Below are 23042 nucleotides of genomic sequence, written 5' to 3'. Positions count from 1 at the left end.
TTAACTTTTTATTTAAAATTATTTTGGAAAAGTTTCCGTATGGCGCCACCACTTTTTCATTCGAAATAAAATAATATAGTATCTAATTTACCTGATTGATATATCCCTTTTTTTAAAAATGAGTGAAAAAGTGGTGGCGCCATACGGAAAGTTATCCATTATTTTTATGGCAGAAATATTATGGTTGTCCATGTGCTAATCTAGTTGCGATAACGTAACCCTCCCCCCCCCCCCCCGACAGCGCGAACACCATCAAGAGGTGGGTTACGTTATCGCAACGAGTGCTAATCAATGTGTCATTCGGGTACAGACTTGTTTGGAACTTCTCTTAGCTTCAATTAGTTTGAGTTCTGTAGTCCTTGTTGCACTTGCACTGAGTTGACGTTATCACGCCGACATCTTGAAGTACTAAAGAAAAGATTATTCAATCATAAAAAAACACAGTAAAACACACATATACACACATAGGATATGCGCAGGGCACAGGAAAGGGCAATGACCGAGCAACCTTCTTTTGTAATAGTAGACCTCTAGATGAGGGCGCCCTACTTAAATGGATATCATGTGCGTAGGTCTATTCTAAATGTTACCCTCAATCCTGTTGGTAAGTCAGCATTGCATTAACCGCGGCATAGCATGCCTAAAACTTTGTGTGTTGCTTCACCAAAATTCACACGTTGCATCATTCAGAGGTATTTTCTATGAAAAAAAAGCTTACTTCTGAGGAGACCTTGATAAACGCACTTGTGAAGCACGTGAACTTACATGATTGATTCGAACATGCACGTTTCTCATGCTGTGTGTCAAGTGCGATCAAGTTGTAGAATTTGAAACAATGCACCACCACAGTGCAATTAGTTTTAGGTGGTCAAGAATAATATTCAAGCATGACACTCAATGAAATAGTCAAAAGGGGAAATACCCCAGAGGGGAGTGTCAGTGGCTCTTCAAGAGCAAAGTTCCAGGCCTGCTGTACGAACACACTTGTTGAGATTTTGAAGAGAAGTACGTACTATGTACAGTATGCACCAGAAAGAAATGCTCCTGCCTCCTAAGTACCATTAGAGTACCAACCATGAACAAAATTTTGTTTTCCATTCATCACCCACCCTGTATCGGCCTGAACTATAAGGGGATTCCTTCCTCCCCAAAAACCAAACAAACATACATCTGTACTCAGGCCAATTTATTTGGAGGTAAAAAGTAACCTTGAAAAGGTCACCTTTATGTCCAAAATTATTTTGTTTTCCATTCAGCACCAACCCGAACCTGCTTGAACTGTGAGGGGGATTCCACCCGGCCTTCCTTCCGCTTAAATAAATACTAACAATCATACATCATTTTATCAAGCAAGTTTAATCCACATAAAGATTCCGCACCTGAGCACAGCCAGCAGACTTGGGCTAAATGCCTGTGACAGTTGATGATCCATAGACATTTATCACATTGGTGACCCTAGGACCAGCAGGTGCATGAGTAGACTTGTGCTAGTCCAGGCAGATGTAACTTTTGTAGGACAAAAAACACAATGTCCACAGATTTACACTAAACTTACACAGTTTGAAGGTAATGATAGTAGAAAGCTTCCCTGAAAATATTACGTGCTGAGGTGCTGTAGTTTTTGGGAAATGAGTAAAAAAATGGCATGAAAATAATTTTCATCTCATGAGACGAAAACTATTTTAATCATTTACAAACGTATGTTCATGACATTGTTTTACTCATTTCTCAAAAACTACAGCACCTCAGTAAGTAATATTTGAATGGAAACTTTCCACTATCATTATCTTCAAACCCTATAAGTTTAATGTAAATCTATGGACATTTTGAAAAGGTACCCAAATCCTTTAAAGGGTAAACCAAAATGAATATTCTTTATCACTGATGCAAAAAAAACATCTATTAAACCGTTGCAGTACCGGCTGCTACGTAAAACATAGGTTTCGAACTGTCACTAGCTACCGGGCAATCTTGGAGGTCTAGTTGGTATGACCATAGAGCATCTGTTCCTTGCTCTATGGTATGACTGTGCTCTAGAATTCGAATCCCACTCGAGTAACATACCTGTGATTATTTAAACATAACTTGGGTAAGTACTGAGTATACAGTGCTTGGTAAAACAAAAAGGAATACTTTTTGTAATGACACAAAACACAATGTCCACAGATTGACATTAAACTTACACGGTTTGAAGATAATGATGGTGAAAAGCTTCCCTTAAAATATTATTTTCTAATGGCTGTAGTTGCTCTGCGATTTTCAAACTCAGTGACTAATTGAAACTGAAACTTCTTCAGGTAAATTATGTTACATAGCTTCATTCACAGTGATTAGGGATTCTTGTCACGCCAAAAAAATATATCTGCAAAAGGTATCAAAACCCTTTAAGCCATTGGACACTTTCGGTAAACAGTTTTATCCAAGTCCCACACTTCGTGTATCACAACTTAAATATAAAATAACAAACCTGTGAAAATTTAGGCTCAATCGATCATCGGAGTCGGGAGAAAATAACAGGAAAACCCACCCTTGGTTTCCGCACGTTTCGCCGTGTCATGACATGTGTTTTAAAATAAATCCGTAATTCTCGCTATCGAGACTTGATATTGTTTTAATGTTTTCTCAAAAAGTAAAGCATTTCATGGAATAATATTTCACCATTACCTTCTGTAAACCCTGTAAATTATTTGTCAATCTGTGAACTTTTGTTATTTTTTTCTGTACCGAAAGTGTCCAATGGATTTAAACTTAATAATAAGGGGTCTATATGAGAGTCCGTAGCCAGGCTAAATGGTTGATTGCTGAAAATGAATTAATGCATTTCATAATTGAATGGAAGGATGTAGAAGACCGCAAGTGCGTGATTTCAAGGAATTCGTTAGGAACCATTAAATTAGTAATAGTTCACCTGCCTGTATGGTCATGGTCACTCACCTTTGTACAATGGACAGATTGTTTGGAGGTGTTTAGTATTAAATACAATTGTATGAGGGCATTGGTGCAGAAGGTAATCTCAGGGTGAAATTTGGATTATGTGAAAGGGAATGCCAGATTTCACCGGATGTCCATGTTTTATCACTTCAATCAATGGGTGACATCTACCGTCCAGATTAGAGTACCTCATAGAGTTTGTTTCTTTGTTTGTTTGATTTTTGGGTGATCTTCCCGTCAAGGGAACTTGGCAAACTTCCACATTGGGATATATGCCAAGCAGTGAACAGCCAATCTCTCTCATTACAAATATTGGTTAAACCATAGAGAAAGGATAGTGGTTTATAATATCAATGATTATGAATTGCACAAATCGATAACTTTGGGGTACTGTTTGTCTTAACATAAAACTTACACTGTTTAAATATAATTATGGTAGAAAGTATCCCTTTAAATATTATTTGCTGAGGTGCTATAGTTTTTGAGAAATGAGAAAAACAGTTTCTCAAAAGTATTTTTTTTTTCGTCGGATTTACGTGACTCTCCTGAAAACATTGCTCTGTGATTTTCACCTTGAGTTTCTCAAAACTTGACGACTAAGAATGAAGCTGAAAAGAACTACAGGTAAATTATCTTACATACATGGATCGTCATTCGCAGTGAGTAGGGATTTATGTCTTGGCAAAAGAGTTAATCTAGAGTTAATCTACAAAAAGTATCACAACCCTTTAAAGCAATTACGACTATTGCTTCTTTGCTGTACTTGTAGGCCTTCATGTATCCTGTAAACTTGCAAATTAGGGTCCTCCATAGATAAGAGGGGTCCAAAAGACAGTCAGCCTGGCTGCCCCTGGCAATTGGCAAACTGTCTGGCTTTTGAGCATCAAGTCATGTCCTACATTATATCACCTGAATGAGAGGATACATTTTCAATTTGATGACGGTTGACAAGGAGAGAATTTTTATGGATTTAATTTCTATGCTGCATTCGACTGTTGATTGCTTTTATGTGGTTCTTTTATTTCTCAGAAAATCGGTTACATTTAAAATGTAGGTTTAGGCTTTTTTAAAAGAACTAACTATTTGGATACTACGGATCTGTTTGAAAAGATATTATCCTAGTCATGGTATTATTTGGGGTTTTTTTGAAAAATTAAATGGTGTGCAAGTAATTGGTTAAATTAATAAACAAAACTGTAAATAGTTTTGCTCGAAATGCTATGAAGTTTTTTGAAAAAATAAGGAAAACAAATAGTTGTGATCTCTTGAGAACTAAAACATTGAAAACATGAACGTTATCTTTTTCCCCACATTTTTTTTCATTTGACTCCACTGACTGATTGAGCCTAAAATTTCAAAAGGTTTGTTATTTCATATACGTTATGTCAATGTGTGGGTCTTGAGACTTAGATTATAATTATTTTAATGAAAAATAAGAAAGCTGTTGCAAACAACTTACCAACCAAAAGGACCTGTGGTATAAATGCAAAACAAATGTATAATGGCCAGACATTTTGACCTTAGCCAAGTCTTTCTCGAAGGCTAAAAATAATTTATTTTGGTCTTGGACCTTCATGGTCTCCCTGTCTGACCTTCCGGTTTCAGTCTGGGTCAAGGTCTCAGACTATATGGGTCCCAGCTATGGGTCTATTGGTCTTCAGACCATGTGAACTTTGTTTACCATAAGTGTGACCTTGTACATTCTTTTGGGTATTCTGGCAGGCAAGATACTGCACTGTTCACATGGGAAAGTTGACATTTTGTGTCATAATTTCCACATCATTCCAAGAGTTATGAGTTTTTGAGTTGTGCCCCCTTTCATCGTATCAAAAGTTGATAAGAATTAGACAGTGCAATCTCCAAAAAATGTAAGATTTTATGTTTTCTTCCATCGAGCTGTGTACAAATCGTGCCTGCAGGAAGGCTTGGCGGCTCTTTTGTAAACATGTGATGTCAGAGTTCACATCGTCTAAATGTTGGGTCATAAAAAGTGTGGAACTAGTCTGTTTCAAATAACAATGTTGTACTGTGTAGGACTATTAAAGGGAAAATACATTTTCTTTGGAAGAGCAATTTAAACATCTCATAGATTTTAATAAACACCCCATCCCATCATACAATTAACCTGTGGAAATTCAATGAAATTAAATGATTAAGTCAAAACACCCAGTCTATATTTTTTGTAGGTTTTGCATGTGACATTCATAGCTGGCTTATTTTGATTGCAGCATTCAAAATAAGCAACAGGCACATTGTAATGTTGGCCTTAAATGCTGTGCTTCAATGGTACTTCAGATCTAGAAATATTTTTTTCTGAAGGATTAGGACTAGTATGAAGAAGATACTACAAGTAATTTATTGCAAGCCTGTTTTGTAGGCCACTCAATCTCTTTTTATCATTTCACACTCTCAATGAAATGAAATGAATTGCCAGGCCAAGTTTCCGTGTCGTAAACCCTGAAAAATGGAAATCTTGCTTGTTGTGAAATTCCTTTACACTTAAGTGCCCTCCAGTCCAGTAGAGTATGTGATCTGATCTGTGGGATTGTAAAATAAGTTATTGGATGAAGTCCAAGGTCTATAGATTTCTATCATTATCAATGAACCTTGCTCTACTTCGGATATTCGTGTATACTGTGTATGGATCTTGTTTTTTAAAGGATTTGGGTACTTTTTCAAAATGTCCATAGATTTACATTAAACTCACATGGTTTGAAGATAATTATAGTGGAAAGCTTCCCTTCAAATATTACTTACTGAGGTGCTGTAGTTTGTGAGAAATTAGTAAAAACAATGTCATGAAAATACATTTGTAAATGATTAAAATAATTTTCGTCTCATGAGACTAAAATTTTCATGACATTGTTTTACTCATTTCACAAAAACTACAGCACCTCAGCACGTAATATTTTCAGAGAAGCTTTCTACTATCCTTATCTTCAAACTGTGTAAGTTTAGTGTAAATCTGTGGACATTGTGTTTTTTGTCATACAAAAGTTACATAGACCCTTTAATATGAAAAGCATACAGCCTTTATTTGACTGGTCTGTTTATCCAGATGCAACAGAATTTCATTTTCCATTTTACCTGGTAGCTTGATTTGTGTATCTTGTTTCATTTGCCGTCAGTCACTTGTTATATCTGTTTCACTTTGTATTTCTTTGGTACTCTGTATGTGTCATTTGAATTTTGTTGAAAGCAGTGGCATACCCAGATTGGGGTGGGAGGGGGTTTAGAGTTCCCCTGCTCAGAAACCTTTTTCTCTGTTGCCCTGGTCTTTGCCTTGGTGCCTCTTCAAAAGACTTTCAGATGGGAGTGCCCTTTACAAAATTAAATACCATTGCCGTCTCACAGATGAAATTCGAGGCCTGAACATAATATATGTCCATGCCAAAACCAGGAACTTCCGGCTAAAAATAAAAACTGTATCAAACAGATAAGATTTGGAGCTTTCCAATTAGGGAATAACAGTGCGAGTACCCGGTCTTCACTGCGTGGTAATGACCTTGGTTGGTGGCTGGCGCTGTTAACGGATCTCGGTCTGTTAACAGCGCCAGCCACCAACCAAGGTCGTCCGTTAACAGCACCAGCCACCAACCAAGGTCATTACCACGCAGTGAAGACCGAGTACTCGCACTGTTATTCCCATTAATAAATACCTTTTTTAGCGAATTAAACGGCTAAAATTGTCCACATTTTTTTACTTTTCTCTCGGCGGTACTTCCAGACATGTTCAGGGGCCATATTTGAGCTTTTGATGGTTCCCATCTCTTTCGTGCATTAATCACATTACTGATCTTTGAGACCAGTGACTCTTTTAAATAATGATCTGTTCAGCGCCTTACTGGGGTCAAAGGAGGCAAACGATTGGACGATAGCTGTTCTTTGTGCATTAAAACACACACATGAGCTCGGCGTCAGTTTATACGCGCGCACATGTTACAGGCGCGCACTCAAAATTGATACATTTTCAGCGCGCGTACGCGTAAGTGCGCGAAGTTGCAATGAAACTTACAAGGATATAAATAAGCGTTTGATACAGTGCAACATTCGAGGTTTGCACAATGTATGCTGATTTAGTGGCCACTTATTCGCTATTTTCCAAAGCCGGTCTTTAAACCACCATTAACACTCCCACACGTGACCGGGTTTTGACCAATCAGAGATTTGAAACCGTCCAAGGTATTTATTAATGTCACTTATAAGGACTTTAAGCTGAATGTATTTCACACCACCAGGCCTTGAATTCTGCTCTTGAAGGGGCACAGACATTTTCCTTGGGTAAGGGGCACTTATGAATTTTTATTGGAACTGTGCACAGGGCACCACAGCAAAAGCACAGGGCACCACAGCAATTTTTAGGTGCGATTGGTTTATTTTGAGGCCTGCATCACATTGTTTTAAGGTTAATGTTTCGGTTCTCTTCACTTTTAATGCCATTTCACTATTTCTGAGAACAACTTGATTTTGTAACTAAAAATCATAACTTGCTTTTTCTCCCTTTTAAAACAGGAAACATTCCAGCTATTTTAGTTACATCAGAAACCGGCCAGCGTATTGTCACCCTCCTCGAGAACGGCACCAACGTCCAGCTAGAGTTTGCCGTCGGTTCTAAGATCATCAAGAGCGTCCAGATCAAGAAATCCTCGGTTCTCTTCGTGTCGGTGTCCTTCATCGTGTTGATGATCATCTCGCTAGCCTGGCTGGTGTTTTACTACATTCAGCGCTTCCGGTATGCACAGGCAAGGGACAGGACACAGGTGAGTCCACATTGTGATAGATGGTTCAATAAGGTGGGTTTGATCGTGAGAGCTTTTCCTTTAAAGGGGCTGTCTCACTACGTTTCACCAGACTATTTGGTGCTCTGATTTTTCATCAACAGCTCATTTTGGCTCCATAAGCGGGTTTACTTAAAGAGGCTGTCTCACTATGTTTTCACAAATTGGTGCTTAGAATTTTCATCATTGGGTCATTTTGGCTCCATAAGATAGATCTGACAATGAGAGGGTTTTCTTAAAGGGGCTGTCTCACTATGTTTTTTTACCAAACAAATTGGAGCTTGGAATTCACATCAACAGCTCATTTTGGCTCTCTAAGGAAGACCTGAACATGATATGGTTTCCTTAAATGGGCTGTCTCATTACGGTTTCACCAGACAAATTGGTGGGTGGAATTTTTATCGACAGCTCATTTTGGCTCTTTAAGGAAGATCTGACCACGATAGGTTTCCTTAAACGGGATGTCTCATTATACGGTTTCACCAGACAAATTGGTGGGTGGAAAAACGGCTTATATTGGCTCCATAAGGTATCTGATCATAAGAGGTTTCTATAAAGGGGCTGTCTCATACGGTTTCACCAGACGAATTGGAGTTTGGAATTTTTATCAACAGCTCTTTTTGGTTCGATAAGGAAGATCTGACTGAGAAGAGGTTTCCATAAAAGGGCTGTCTCACTATGTTTTCACCAGACAAATTGATGCTTGGAATTTTCATAAACAGCTCATTTTGGCTCCTTAAGGTACGGTTGCACCAGACAAATTGGTGCCATGAATTGGCTCATAATAGTTAAAGGAATATATGGTTACGGATAAACTGGCGTCTTTAACAATGATAATGGTGAATAATTTGGACTCCTTGTATATATGTGCTGGTACTTCTACAGTGGGTCAGAGTTCATAATGCATTGGTCAGTGCAAGTTTGAAGTGAAGGCCACTTTAAAGGAAAAACTAGTTTCTTGAACTTGCATGTGTAATCGGTGTAGTTGGTACAGGTACAGGCTGATAACACTGAGAGATTTCTCTGTTTGAAATACTATAATTATAATTATAATTATAATTTGGGGGGGCTAATCGTCCTTACTCGCAGCTAGAGCTGAATTGCGAAGGACGCGGCTACAACGTGTTCGAGAAGCAAGCATGCAAGGGTGCATTCAGCTGCCAGCCACATCAACCCATTATGACCTCGGAGCACAGCCAAGATCGAAAGTGTTTGATTTTTTTACTCTCCACTTTGAGGAAATTATATTGTGCAACAGTTGCTTGCAAATACACTGTTAAAGATTAGAAATAAATCATGCCCAGCTGGCGATCTGCTTAAAGGGAAGGTACATGTTTGGTAATTGTCAAAGACCAGTGTTCTCACTTGGTGTATCCCATCATAAAGCATAAAGTAACAAACAAGCCTGTGAAAATTTGAGCTCAATTGATCATCGGAGTGGCGGGAAAATGATGAAAGAAAAGACACCCTTGTTGAACGAATTTGTGTGCTTTCAGATAAGAATAAAAGACTTCTAGCTAAAAGTCTTTTATTATTTTAAAAAGAAATTACCTCTTTCTCAAAAACTACGTTACTTCAGAGGGAGTCGTTTCCCACAATGTTTTATACTACCAACAGCTCCCCAATGCTCGTTACCAAGTCAGTCTTTAAGTTAATTTTTGTTTTGAGTAATTACCAAACGTGTACCTTCCCTTTAAGGGGGACAGAGAATTGGAATGTTTTTGTAGCTGTACACAATTTGTTTTTTTCGGTGGTTTTAATTAAGAGCAATTCAGACTGAATTTATGAGAGGGCAAGAACGTTGAAGAACAGAAGAAATACATTCAAAGAATAACTCAGGTTAATAATATACTAAAGATGTCAAAGTTCTCCTTTACCAATGTTGTTCAAAATAATACATGAAGTATCAAAAAAAAACTTCAGACAATATAGACATACAGATGCACCAAGTCAGAAATGCTTATTAATTTCATTCATTACATTTCTTCTTTCTTTATTAAACTGTAATGCCGGTTGCTCTGACGTGCACGGCCAGCTCACGCAAGTGATGACGCATGTTTGTTTGATAGAATCAGTCATGTGTCTTTTACATGAGTTTTTAATCCGTAAGGACTTTCATTACAAATAACAAGTTCTTACAAAAATATCTAGGAATGCTGGGAACAGAATCGGTTTCTATTGGAGATGTGACATATGTTTTGTACTTCAAGGACCAGTCCTTTATTTTAAGAAATACGGAGAGGGTTATTAGCCTAAGTGCTCTTGTTTAAACTGTTAAGAAGAGCTGTTTGCAATCCACGTTACCAAACTTCAACAGTCTAAAAAGTTTAAATTAAAGCAATATTGTATAAACAATTAATGTTCTTGATGTTCATGGTTCTCCCCGGGTTTTTACAAAATTATGCGGCCTTCCTGCCCAAAATTTGTGAATGTTTATCGGAAGCACACTGTATTGAAACAAGGTCTTCACAATGTTTTCTACTTCAGATTTTTTGTTTGCGTATCGGCCGAAGCTTGTGTGAATCAGTCGATCGGATATGCTAACTTTGACAGGGGGAGAACCTTGATGTTTAATTTAAGTTCATGTATCACAGGAATGGATTGGGAGAGAGTAAATGTTGTTCAGTCATGAGATTTCTCAGGATTATCTCAAGATGTCCTGCCGTCGATTTCACCAAATTCTTCCTAACTTAGGATTAATCTTAGGACTTAGGATGGGTTCAGTTCCGTATCTAAATACGTAGGACGCATTTTCCTCAACAATTCTTTAATTCACTTTCAATTTGAAGGAGTGGTTTTTTTTTCTTGTCAGTCCTCCGCTATAGCGTTAAGGATGAGAAGGAGTGCGTGTATTTTTGCACGTTCGCACTTCTTAAAAATGTCTACGTGCTGCTTTACAGGCATCCAGCTGCCCTACGGGTAATCTCAGGAGACTTGGTTGGTAAAGACAGCTGCTCAATAGTTATGGGTTTGAATCCTGGCCACGCTTGTGGAGAAATCTGCCATATTCTCTGCAGCTTCCGTATAATACACAAGAGGTCTTTTCAAAATACTTGTTGCTAAACGAGAACACAAAATGTTGTCTTTATTTATATCATGGTTTCAAGCCAGGGCCCAATTTCATAGAGCTGCTTAAGCAGAAAATATTGCTGAACAATTTTCTGCTAAGCAGAAATGAGCAGGATACCAGCAACAAATTGTACATGTGACATGGTAGTTTGGCTGGTAACCTTATTCTGGTAAGCAAAATTTGATTTTGCTTAGCTACTTTTGGGACCCTGATGCTTCACAAACTCAACAATGCCAATGGGAGACTTTTAGATGGTCCTTTTTCACAGTAATGTGCATGCTTAGACCTAAGCACGCAATACTGAGCATGTGCAAGCACGCTCAGGGCCGCAAAAAAAGGACCGCTTTGTCTGCTGCCGCCACCAGCGTCTCAAAAAGTTTCCTATTCACCTTCCAGCCCTCTGGTCATTGCATTGGTCAGTCCTAGAAGTGCACGAGGGCCTTGAAGGCCAATGGTCTCTTTTGCCCTTTACTTGGCCTCGGTGCCCTTTTAAAAGTTGCCCATTGACATTTAACAATTTCCAATGCAAGTGTCCTTCACCAAATGTAAGTGGACTTGTACTTGCCCTCTTAAAGATGAAATTCCAGTCCTACTCAACCTGCCCCTTGAAAATCTCCTTCAGAATTCTTAATTTACCTCAAGGAGGTGCCCTATACTTCTGAAAAATCTTTCTTGAGCAAAGGATCAGTCCTGAGCAAATGTTCATGACTCTGCTTACCATGAGCAAACTATCAGGGCCCAATTTCATAAAGCCTGCAAGCACAAAAAAGTCGCTAGGCACAGAAAAGCATTGCTTAACAAAAAAACAGGTTACCAGCAAAAATTACATTAGGTTTAACCTAATGTTACTGGTGCCCTACTCAATTTTTGCTTAAAGGAACACGTTGCCTTGGATCGGTCGAGTTGGTCTTTGAAAAGCGTTTGTAACCTTTTGCTATAAAATTGATATGGTTAGAAAGATGTTGTAAATGTAGAATACAATGATCTACACAAATATGCCTCAAAATTGCCTGGTTTTCGTTTTACCTCGTCATCTAACACAGTCAGCAAAATGGGAGTCAAAAAAGTGACTCCCATAAATGGCTGACCGTGTTAATTTGCTACGTAAAATGAAAACAGTGCAATTTTGAGTGATACTTGTGTGGATCATTATATTCTACTTTTAAAACATCTTTCCAACCATAATACATTTCATAACAAACGCTTTCAAACGCTTTTTATAGACCAACTCGTCCGATCCAAGGCAACGTGTTCCTTTAATAGCAAAGAAATTTGTCAAGCAATATTTTCTGCTAAACAGCTTTATGAAATTATGCCCTGGGCATATGGAAGTAGGGAATTACGCGCTTACGTCAAGCGTATTTCACGGGTTAGCGGGGAATTATTGCTAGTGAGGGCATGTACTCTAAATTACTAGGCATTCTGCACCGAAAAAAGCTAGTACAAAAATACGGTGCTTGTCCTGTAAACGAAGAACAGTGATCGCAAGCAAATAATTCGCCGGTAAGCAGAGCCATAAAATTGGGCTCTGTTGATTATCTGCTTAAGAAAGGTCTTCACTGCATAAATGTTATCACATGCACAAAGCATCACGAGGTAAACCTTACATTAAATTTGAAAGTCTTAAGACATGGAATAACTCGACAGTCAATCGACCTGAATTCCCTTGCCAATTTTGTTCGTAGGAAAGTCATCAAAAATCAATAGATAGAATGTCTCGTAACTCGACACTCAAACTGGTGCTGTCTGTTAAGATTGCAAATTTAATACCCTCTCTGGTTGTCTGAACACGCAGGGCTCTACGGTTTATGATGATGTTGTTATAATAAGCGCTTGAAAAGTTATGAAATAGTCCCTTTTTTCACAGATTACATACCTTTTTATTTATTGTTGATTTATTTTTTTAAAAAAATTTAAAAGTTAATTGTGTTAACAACATTTCTGTAAATTTTCTGTTCAAACCAAAAATATCACATGATTGGTTGCTTTGTTTCCAACAAATTCAGCACTACATTTTTGAATATTATTTTGTGTAACATTCATACAAACTGTGGCATGTGTTTTTGTTTTGAATTTGTCAGTGGTTTTCCATAATTTTACAACCTTGGTTGGCAAAAACTTGGGCTGTTATCTTCCAATAGAAAGGCCATTTATGATTACAGTTATTCTCAACGCTTTTCTTGGAGCCAAACGAGAAGAGAAGATGATGAAGAAATTTCAGTTTAAGATGTGGGAGGAAAACCCCAGAGAAGTATTTCCAGGGAAAAACCCACGCAGTCAGGTTAGGGACTGAAAACCCAATCCACATAGTGCCCCTGGTGGGATTCGAACCGAGGTCCCAGAGGTGGAAGGCGAGGCAAGATACTGACCACTATACCATGTGAAAGTGTGTAGTCGTATGACATTTTTGATGCTCCTTGCAAAAAAACAAAAAGCCCCAAAACAGGGACTTCCTGCCTAAACTCAAAACTGAGTTTAGTCATTTGCTCATTGTTTTTTTGTTTATTAAAAGCAAGTAATAATTATTTAGGGGGGTGCCACAATACATGAGGGCCAAAAAAATAGTTCAGTAAGTTTTGAAGCAGACATTTTATCATAGTGATTGAGCATGGAAGTGAGTATTTCATTGATAAAATTGTCCCGTGCGATAATTTCACTTATCTCCACTATTAAATGTATAGAAAAGTGAGAACTAATCTGGCTCAATTAATGACAATGTGCATAGGATTGTCTGTGTGAGGAAGATCCTCGTTACCATGGCAATGAAACCATCTGTCTGCATTTGTATACGTTACGCACATTATAATATTCTAACTGTTCAAATAGTTTACCTTCCAGTAGCGCGGTTGCCAGGGTTACCCTCGCTGCCTCTCCGATTGAACTATCAGCTGGATAAACCAAACCCAAGTGGGAGATTACAAAGTGGCAAGGCAGTAATAATGGTTTTTTCTTTTTCGTCCTGTTATGGAAAGCGGGAAGCCGCAGTCCTTAAGGAAGTCTCCCTCGCAAGGTTAAACCCCCAATCATGTCTGGAGAACGTGATGTGGGTGTAATGGTGTGCTTTTTCAGTCTGACTTTGTGCATGTTTGGTATGATTGGCTGAGCCAAAGGACTGATGAGGTGGGTGGCCGAAGTGGGCAGGGGTTAAAGGAAACCCAATATCAGTGTTTTATGTAGTTGCGATAATCATTACCCATCGATTCTCTTGACTGTCAAAGATTGGAGAGTTACGACAAACCAGACAAATTTGGCAAAATTGTTTGACTGTTTCTCAACATTTGAAAATTTTCACTAATAAGTCATGTGAAATTGTCTGTCTTAGCTCTCACCTTGGGTTTGAGGATGTGACCAAAAGGGACAATTATTGCAGAGATTGCGCCCAAACCTCCCCTACCCCGCCCCTTACGTCCCCAATTCCCTTCTTTTTTTTAGTTGCGATAATCGTAACCTTTAATCCTCCCAACGGTCATAGACCGCAGAGTTACGTCACACCGTAGGTTAGTGTTGGCAAATTTAATTTACTTTTCTTCTTTAACAGTTCAAATGTGTCCACTTGAGTCATGCTGAAATCAAACATAAAAACAGTTTGCCCTGACCAAGAGGTACTAGGGTTATACCCAAATCTCCCTTGCACTCATGTCTCAATTTTTCGTTTTACGTATTTAACCTACGATCCTCCCGTTGTAGCTCTTGGGTCTAAGGGATTTTGTGACTGAGAGGGGCAATCATCGCAAAGGTTAAAAAAAACCTTTGCGATAATTGCCTCTCTTGGCCACAAAATCTCTCCCACTCATGCCCCCTCTCCCCGAGCTCCCCATTATCTAGACAAATTTGTAAATTATGATGGCCTTTACATTATGTATTAGATCTTCTTTCCATTACATCTGTTTTTAAGGTCATGACAGGACGATTAGAGAGTGACAAATGATCAGTGAATGTTGGTTTCCCCGTCGCTGAATGTCACTCTCGGTCAGCAAATCAATCCAAGTCGTGTGACGATGTTTCCCCAGTGAATTGTTTATTCAGATCCTCGGAAAAATAATCACGAGGAAGCTTTCCGAAACGCTTAGCAGTCTGAACGCTTTAGTGAATAGTAATGAGTCAGTTTCTTTATATAGTATGGTCACTGGTGTTATTATAATGGTGAGTCCCTTTTGGTTATTTTTCCTGGAATTTTAGTCTCTGTCCATCAACCCAATTCAAGACCATATGTTACTTCCCTCAACATACGGTAACTCTACATCAAACGCGATATTTATTATTTATTCCTGCTCCATTTCTTGCTCCAATTTCGGTACCTGATATAGGCTTGGAACCATGCCAAGTCTCGTTACCTCTGCCGTGCCGTATCCCGCCCCAACAAGATCAAGCGAAACCTTGAACTGCTTAAGGTTTGATGAGTTTGTGATGCTACGGGCTAGCTTCGCATTTTTAAGCTGCGGTTTTCGGCTTTGCAGTGATAAACCCAAATAAAACGTTAAAAAAAAAAATCTTATATCAATATAAACCTCAAGGGAAACTGACTGGGTAAATTTTGAAATGATTTTTGGGGTTGAACAAAGAATTGACTAGAGTGGGATTCAAACCAATGACCTCCAGATTAACATGCATTCTTTGTTCAACCCCAAAAATCATTTTAAAAATCTTAATAAGGTTCTTGATGAGTTTCATAACAAATGTTGTTGTTAACTCTTTCAGTGCCACGGTCGTACATGTACGATCTATTTAATGTAAACCGAAAGTGCCATTATCAAATACGTACGGTCTATTTTATGTATTCAAAACGTGTCATAAATAGTACATAGCCCATAATATACATGTTGTCACAAGAGGGCATTATCACTCAAGAAATTTGTATTTCTTTGGGATCAGCATGATACATTTTGTTTTGTGAGAAAGATTTATTTACTTTTCCTAGTACAGAATTTCGGGAAAAAAACTGGTCATTTTAAATTAAAAACGCAAACAAAAGCTTGCAATGAAAGAGTTTATGTTTAAAAAGGATAGTAACAGATATGTAACCAATGCCTATAGTTGTCCACGGTTTACCAATTAACCTCGAGAGCACACCTCAAAACCCAGCCTTGCTACCATGAGCAGTGCGTCGTATCGATACCTCTCATCACTAACCCCTGATAGGGATGTACTGAATCACAATGCTGATGAGCTAAAGTGACTACTGTGCAAGCACCCTTGTTTACCATTGGCAGGGCGCCGTATCGGTAGGGATGTACTGAAAAACAATGCTGATTAGCTAAAGTGACTACTGTGCAAGCAGCACACTTGTTTAAATCTTTTGAGTGCATGCAGGATGCTTATTACGTGTGTATCTAAATTATCAATCGTGCGAGGAACACCCCAGAGAATCGTTCTAGGGAAAACCTATGCAATCAAGTAAGGACTGAAAACCCAATCCACATAGTGCCCCCGGCTAGATCGGAACCAGGGTCCAAGAGGTGGAAGGCAAGGAAAATAACCACTTTCTCAGCCTACCTCCTTTAAGATGGCTTACAGGCAGTGGACACTATTGGTAATTACTCAAAATAATTATTAGCATAAAACCTGACGTGGGAACGAGTAATGGGGAGAGGTTGATGGTATAAACAATGTGAGAAACGGCTCCCTCTGATGCAACGTAGTTTTCGAGAAAGAAGTAATTTTCAATGAATTTGCTTTTGAGACCTCAGAATTAGATTTTGAGGTCCCGAAATCAAGCATCTGAAAGCACACAACTTTGTGTGACAAGGGTGTTTTTCTTTGATTGTTATCTCACAACTTCGACAACCAATTGAGCTCAAATTTTCACAGGTTTGTTATGTTGAGATACACCAATTGAGAAGACTGGTCTTTGACAGTTACCAATAGTGTCCAGTGTCTTTAAGATGGTGCTATCAATCTTTCCTGAGAATGAGAGGCCATCTTGAGTTTAATGGCTAATGCACTAATAGATTTATAGCACTCACTCACAAAGAAGATTTAATCTTGCAAAGATTAATAATTAAGTTACTTCACTGATGTACAGTGCAGTTATGATAAAGCACAGTACTAAGTGCTTTCAGAGTATTCATGCTGAGAAACATCCACGTGCAAGATTTCTCACCAGCTGTGATTTTTTTCTTCAAGTAATGAGCAGAAATCTGTCAACTGTATCTAATACATACATGAACATTATATGTGACATTTAGTTTGACTGAAAATACTACGTAGGTTGGGGTTGTTGTTTTTTTATTTAGGAAGGGAAAAAAGGAACGGCTATCCTCTTATTAGCACACCTTTCTACTAACCTGCGCAGAGCTGCAAACTCTCTCTGATTCTACAGAAGGTCCCCTGAAAATAAACCAATCTTTCCATTTTCTGATTCAAATCTCGCAGATTTTGGAAACTTTTCCCCAATTATAAATGCAGATACACTTGTACAATTTCTACTAACTGTGATGTTTTACAAAACGTGAACAAAAAATCTATCTAAAAATACTCTCTGTGACATTTATTGCTTTAAGAGTCAATTAAAATCCGGTAACGTTTTTTAGCAGAAATGCAGCCGAGCACAAAAGCTGTTTCCCACCCCTAATTCCAGCTAGCCGTAGGCCGTCCATTTCCTTTATCGATATTTGGCAAAGAAATCCCCTGTACATGTCATCGTCGACTCCCTAAAGATAATAACAAGGCCTTTCGGGGGTTTCTCAACTCACTGTGGAGCAATGGGGATGATAAAAAAAAGTAGGGAGGGGGGGGGGTAGTGTTGAGGATGTTGTATCCATATTGATTATCTGTAGTTTATGCTGCCTTGGCAGAAGCTGTGTTTAATTAAATATAATCTTTGTGTACATGTACATGGCAGGCACTGTTCTGTCACACACCGTTGACATTCAAACAGGACAAGACGAACAAATTTGTGAATATGAAAAAAGGGGAATGGTTGTTCTCTCAGACTCTCATTTTGTTTATGTGATTATTTCTGCGAGATAACACAATTTGAGTATTGGCTCCCGCTGAAGTAACATAGTTTTTTAGAAAGAAGCAATTTTCCACAATATTTGAGTTCAAGACCTCAGATTTAGAATTTGAGGTCTCGAAATCAAGCATCTGATAGCACACGACTTCGTGTGACATGGGTGTTTTTCTTTCATTTTTATCTCGCAACTTCGATGACCAATTGAGCTCAAATTTTCACAGGTTTGTTATTTTATACATGTTGAGATACAGCAAGTGAGAAAACTGGTCTTTGACAATTACCAATAGTGTCCAGTGTCTTTGAGGACCAGCTTGAACAGCAACAAGTAATCTTTGCTGAAATTCATTTAAAATGTGTTCAATCGAGAAAACAGATTTAAATAGTGAAACAAAAAACAATCATATTAAATACCGTTTTTTAGAGTGAAATAACTGTTCCTTTTCAAAAGTGTTGTAGAAGTGGCCAAATTCAATTGCTATCCGGTTCCTGATAAAGATCCTTCCGGCTCAAACGTTCAGGGTCAGAATGTCCTTTTCTTACAGGTCCAGACTTCAGAATTGTTTGCATCTCGGTCAACACAGAGCAGAAACACAGCAATTACAGTAGTGGAAAACAGAAAATTTAAAATTTGCAGGCATTTAAAAAAGAAATAAACATGGGTAGTCTTTTGGTTTAAGGTTAAAAGAGAAAATAGTCAAATATGTAATTTTTAGAGAATGGACTCAAACAAAGTAATTCTAGCAAACTTTAGTTTCAACAGTTTAAAAAAAACTATTTACATTTTGTGCCTCTGTTGTGTTGCCATTTGTGTTTCGTATTTTTTCTTTTCTTTTCTGAGTATTGCCAATTTATCCTGAGTATTGCTATTGGTTGTCCAGACTTCAAAACAATTTTCCAGTATGAATATTACATACTCTTCTGCTAAATAATTGAGGTTATCCCGTTGGATTGATTGATTCACCCACACACTCCGCGGGGGATGGGAAGAGGTTTAACGTCAATTACAAATTAATATCACAAATCAACGTCAAACACTGATTTACATCCAATCAACGCTATCATTCTTTAAAGGAACACGTTGCCTTGGATTGGTAGAGTTGGTCTTTGTAAAGCATTCTGTAACCGTTTGTTATAAAATGCATTGGTTAGAAAGATGTTGTAAAAGTAGAATACAATGATCTACACAAATTAATATGCCTCGAAATTGCGTGGGTTCTTTTTACCTCATCCACAAACACGGTCGGCCATTTATGGGATTCAAAATTTTGACTCCCATAAATGGCCGACCGTGATAGTTCGTTTCGTGACGTAAAAGGAAAACCGTGCAATTTTTTGTGATACTTGTGTGGATCATTATATTCCACTTTTAAAACATCTTTCTAACCATAAGCATTTCATAACAAACGGTTTCAAACGCTTTTTATGGACCAACTCGTCCAATCCAAAGCAACGTGTTCCTTTAAGGCAGGGTATACTTTTGGTAGATGTCAAAGACCAGTATCATCACTTGATGTATCACCACTATGCATAAAATAACAAACCTGTGAAAGTTTTGGCCCAACCTTGCTGCATAAAATTGTGTGGATTCAGTTGACTGAGAAAGGCTTCTTGCCTGAAGCATTTCTCTGATTCAATTGGTGAAAAATAACCTCTTTCTCTAGACAAACTAGATAACTTCAAAGAGTGTCATTTTAAAGGCAGTGGACACTATAAGTAATTAGTCAAAATAATTATTAGCATAAAACCATACTTGGTATCGAGAAATGGGGAGAGGTTGATAGTATTTAACATTGTGAGAAACGACTCCCTCTGAAGTGATGTATTTTTTCGAGAAAGAAGTAATTTTCACGAATTTGATTTCGAGACTTTAGATTTAGAATTTGAGGTCACGAAATCAAGCATCTGAATGCACACAACTTCGTGTGACATGAGTATTTTTTCTTTCATTATTATCTCGCAACTTTGCTGACCAATTGAGCTCAATTTTTTTCACAGGTTTAGTATTTTATGCATATGTTGAGATACACCAAGTGAGGAGACTGGTCTTTGACAATTACCAATAGTGTCCATTGTCTTTAAACAAGGTTTTATATTACTAACTGCTTTCCAGTACTCCTAAGCAAGTAAGTTTTTATGGTTATTAATTTTTTGGAGTAATTGCCAAAAGTGCACCCTTTAAGAAAGTTTGATTTTACTTTGATCTTCCCCCCTGTACATATTGCTCTGTTCTCTCAAGGTTTATGATAATTTCCTTCCTGACATTGAGATAAAGATTTATAAGGTGACATTTGTAGTTAATGAGTTTTCTTCTTCTTTGATGTTATTTTTCTTAGAAACGACTAAGCCGTGCTGCCAAGAAAGCAATTGCCAAACTTCCCTCCAAACATCTTAAAGATGGTGATGATGTAAGTACAGTGCATCTTTATTATTATAATTTGGGGATGAAAAAGAAAAACTTACTTGAGGGGGATTTGAACCAATGACCTCCGAATTAACATGCTGGCACTCTACCAATGGAGCTACCCTGTATATAGGAGGAAAAAAACACCATTCAGATGCTTGATTTCAAAATCTAATTCTGAGGTCTCAAATCAAATTTGTGGAAAATTACTTCTTTCTCGAAAAACTACATCACTTCAGAGGGAGCCGTTTCTCACAATGTTAAATACTATCAACCTCTCCCCATTACTCATTACCAAGTAAGGTTTTAAGCTGATAATTATTTTGAGTAATTACCAATAGTGTCCACTGCCTTTAATAACTACACAAGTAGTGTTGTGAAGCCTACCGCTCATGAACACTGGGACACCCTCTTCATTGGGGCAAACCCCCTTCTCTTGGTATAACCTTGATGCCAAGGTTTGTAACAATTTCCCTTCTATGAGGAAAATGTAAATCTGTATTGGAACTTTGCAAAGGGGCACCACAGCAAATGCACATGGCACCAGGCCAAATGCTGTTGGTGTCGTTATGTGACTCATGGGTTATTTCATGGAGCTACCTCCATGGTTATTTCAATGTCTGCTGGGTTATTTGATATGTATCACACTAAGCAATTAAGACCTATGTCTCCAAAGGAGGAATCAATTACAGTTAAAGACACTGGACACCTTTGGTAATTGTCAAAGACCAGTCTTCTCCCTTCTCAACATATGCATAGAATAACAAACCTGTACAAATTTGAACTCAATTGGTCGTCGAAGTTGCGAGAGAATAATGAAAGAAAAAAAACCTTGTTGCACAAATTGTGTGCTTTCAGCTGATGTCTCGAATTCAATTCAAATATTTTAGTCAGAAATTACTTCTTTCTAAAAAACTACGTTACTTCAACAGCTCTCCATTGATCGTTAGTAAGTTTTTATGCTATCAATTATTTTGAGTAATCACCAATAGTGTCCACTGCCTTTAAAAACTATGTTACTTTAGAGGGAACCATTTCTAACAATGTTTTATACTATCAACAGCTCTCCATTGCTCGTTGTTAAGTTTTTATGCTATCAATTATTTTGAGTAATTACCAATAGTGTCCAGTGCCTTTAAGACATGTGGCTCCAGAGGAGGAATCCAATTAGAGTTAAGTGTAATGCTCAAGGACACATGTGTCATGACTTGGACATGAACCCACATAGTGATTTGTGTTTTGACATATACTTTGCTTAGCAATTGAGATTGATTGGCGTTCTCAAGATAATTATTTTCTCCTTATGAAATCAAACCATGGACACTCCTTATATTTTAAAATAAATTAAATGAATAATACAGCGAGAAAAAAAGAAAACAATTGATACAGTAATTGAAAGCGGCTAATACGTGCCTACTATTTCATTATTTGTTCATAAATACCTCAGACAGTTTCGCTATTCCTATTGGTGGAGAGCGCGTCATGTGGGGGTGTATAAACCTTTGATAATGACCAGTGTTTATAACAAGCTGGATTCCGCGTGTCGGGCACGCAAGATTATCACGCGGAATGCAATTCATAGCTATAGTAACAGCGCGTAATCTAAGCGCGCGTACACACAACCCACGCGCATCGATCAGATTCTTCACAATGTTTCCGCTCGGGCCTTTATCACACGGCAATTCGACCTGCCTGTTTTAAACGGCCGTGAAAGAACTAGAAGCTACCCTTTTATTCCTTTATTTATTTATGTTGTTTAATTCTATTTGTATGTTCTTTTTGTTGTCATCAGGAATTAGTGGACGATGATTTCTGCCCTGTGTGTTTAGAAAGTTACAAAGTATCTGATTTAGTGCGGGTACTCCCTTGCAAGTAAGTATTATTATTATTATAAAATCATCGCCAGAGAAATGTTTCTATTTTATAAGTTATGAAGGGAATTCAAAGGGGCTCTAAGGTAAAAAATCATTTTTGTGATGCACTTATTTTCCTATAGAAAGTGGGGGGGGGGGAAGTCTTTCATACCGAAATTTGAAACACGACGTCACCAGACAGGAAAAACAAATTGGTCTGCACATCTTAAAGAGGAATTTTTGTAACGTCTGCACTCGCGTATTTAGAATGCCTAGTAACGTGGAGTATGACATGCACAAGCAAATATTCTCTGCTAACCTGTAAAATACGCTTGACGTTAGCGTTGAATTCCCTGCTTTCGTAAGCGCTGATTTCTTTGATTACGCAAAGCCACAAAATTGGTCCCTGGTCTGGGAAAAGTTTTCTATTTTACAAATTTTGTAGGGAATTAATTTGAAAAAGGCTGACCTCAGAACTGCGTTTAATCAAAAATTCAAACAAAAGTGAAAGACACTTCTCTTGAAATGATGTTGTGAACCGATTATGCACGTGGTCCCTGGACCTCTCTCGTCAAGCTAAAAGAGTTCCGAGATACCGATTATGTATGTGGTCCAAACCTCTCTTGTCAAGCTAAAAGAATTGCAAGATACCGATTATGTATGTGGTCCAAACCTCTCTTGGGAGAGCTAAGAGTTCCGAGATACGCTTGGGGAGGAAGCAAGCCTGGGGTCTGAGTATTTCTTGCGGCGAGTCTTGGGAACAGATGATCTTAATAGACCTCGTTTCGCATTGCGACGGTGTGGCGTGTCCTGAATCTTAAGAGACATCATGATGGAAGGGGGTTTATAAATATGAGAGGAATGCTTGAGGTAATGTGCAGGGGAGGAGGCTGCACTTTGGTAAGAGTCACCCTACCCCTAACTGCCCACCCGCCCCTGCATTTTGTTGAGCAGCATCAAGTAGTAGGACACATTAATGGTCAAAAATGTCCTTCGAGATAGTTATCGAGTTTCCGAGTGAATCGTATGCTGTTTTGTGCAATGGTGGGTACAC

At 38.2% G+C, this 23042-nt stretch overlaps 1 protein-coding gene across 3 annotated transcripts in view; it reads left to right on the top strand.

Annotated features, from left to right (window-relative positions):
- The window catches only part of LOC139935675 (RING finger protein 150-like), a 32156-nt gene that overhangs the window by 911 nt on the left and 8203 nt on the right, over window positions 1-23042 (top strand). For all 3 annotated transcript variants that reach the window (XR_011785839.1, XM_071930190.1, XM_071930191.1), the window contains exons 2-4: window positions 7444-7691; window positions 20068-20139; window positions 21928-22007. Coding sequence is in view for 2 of the 3 variants with exons in the window: in XM_071930190.1 (XP_071786291.1) it covers window positions 7444-7691; window positions 20068-20139; window positions 21928-22007 (400 nt within the window). In the remaining variant the exon portion in view is untranslated. The remainder of the gene's footprint in view (window positions 1-7443; window positions 7692-20067; window positions 20140-21927; window positions 22008-23042) is intronic.

The sequence above is a fragment of the Asterias amurensis genome, chromosome 4, assembly GCF_032118995.1.
Source record: "Asterias amurensis chromosome 4, ASM3211899v1".
In the NCBI taxonomy this organism is placed as follows: Eukaryota; Metazoa; Echinodermata; class Asteroidea; order Forcipulatida; family Asteriidae; genus Asterias; species Asterias amurensis.
Note: the sequence above shows the minus strand (reverse complement) of the source record. Positions and strands in the feature narration are given on the sequence as shown.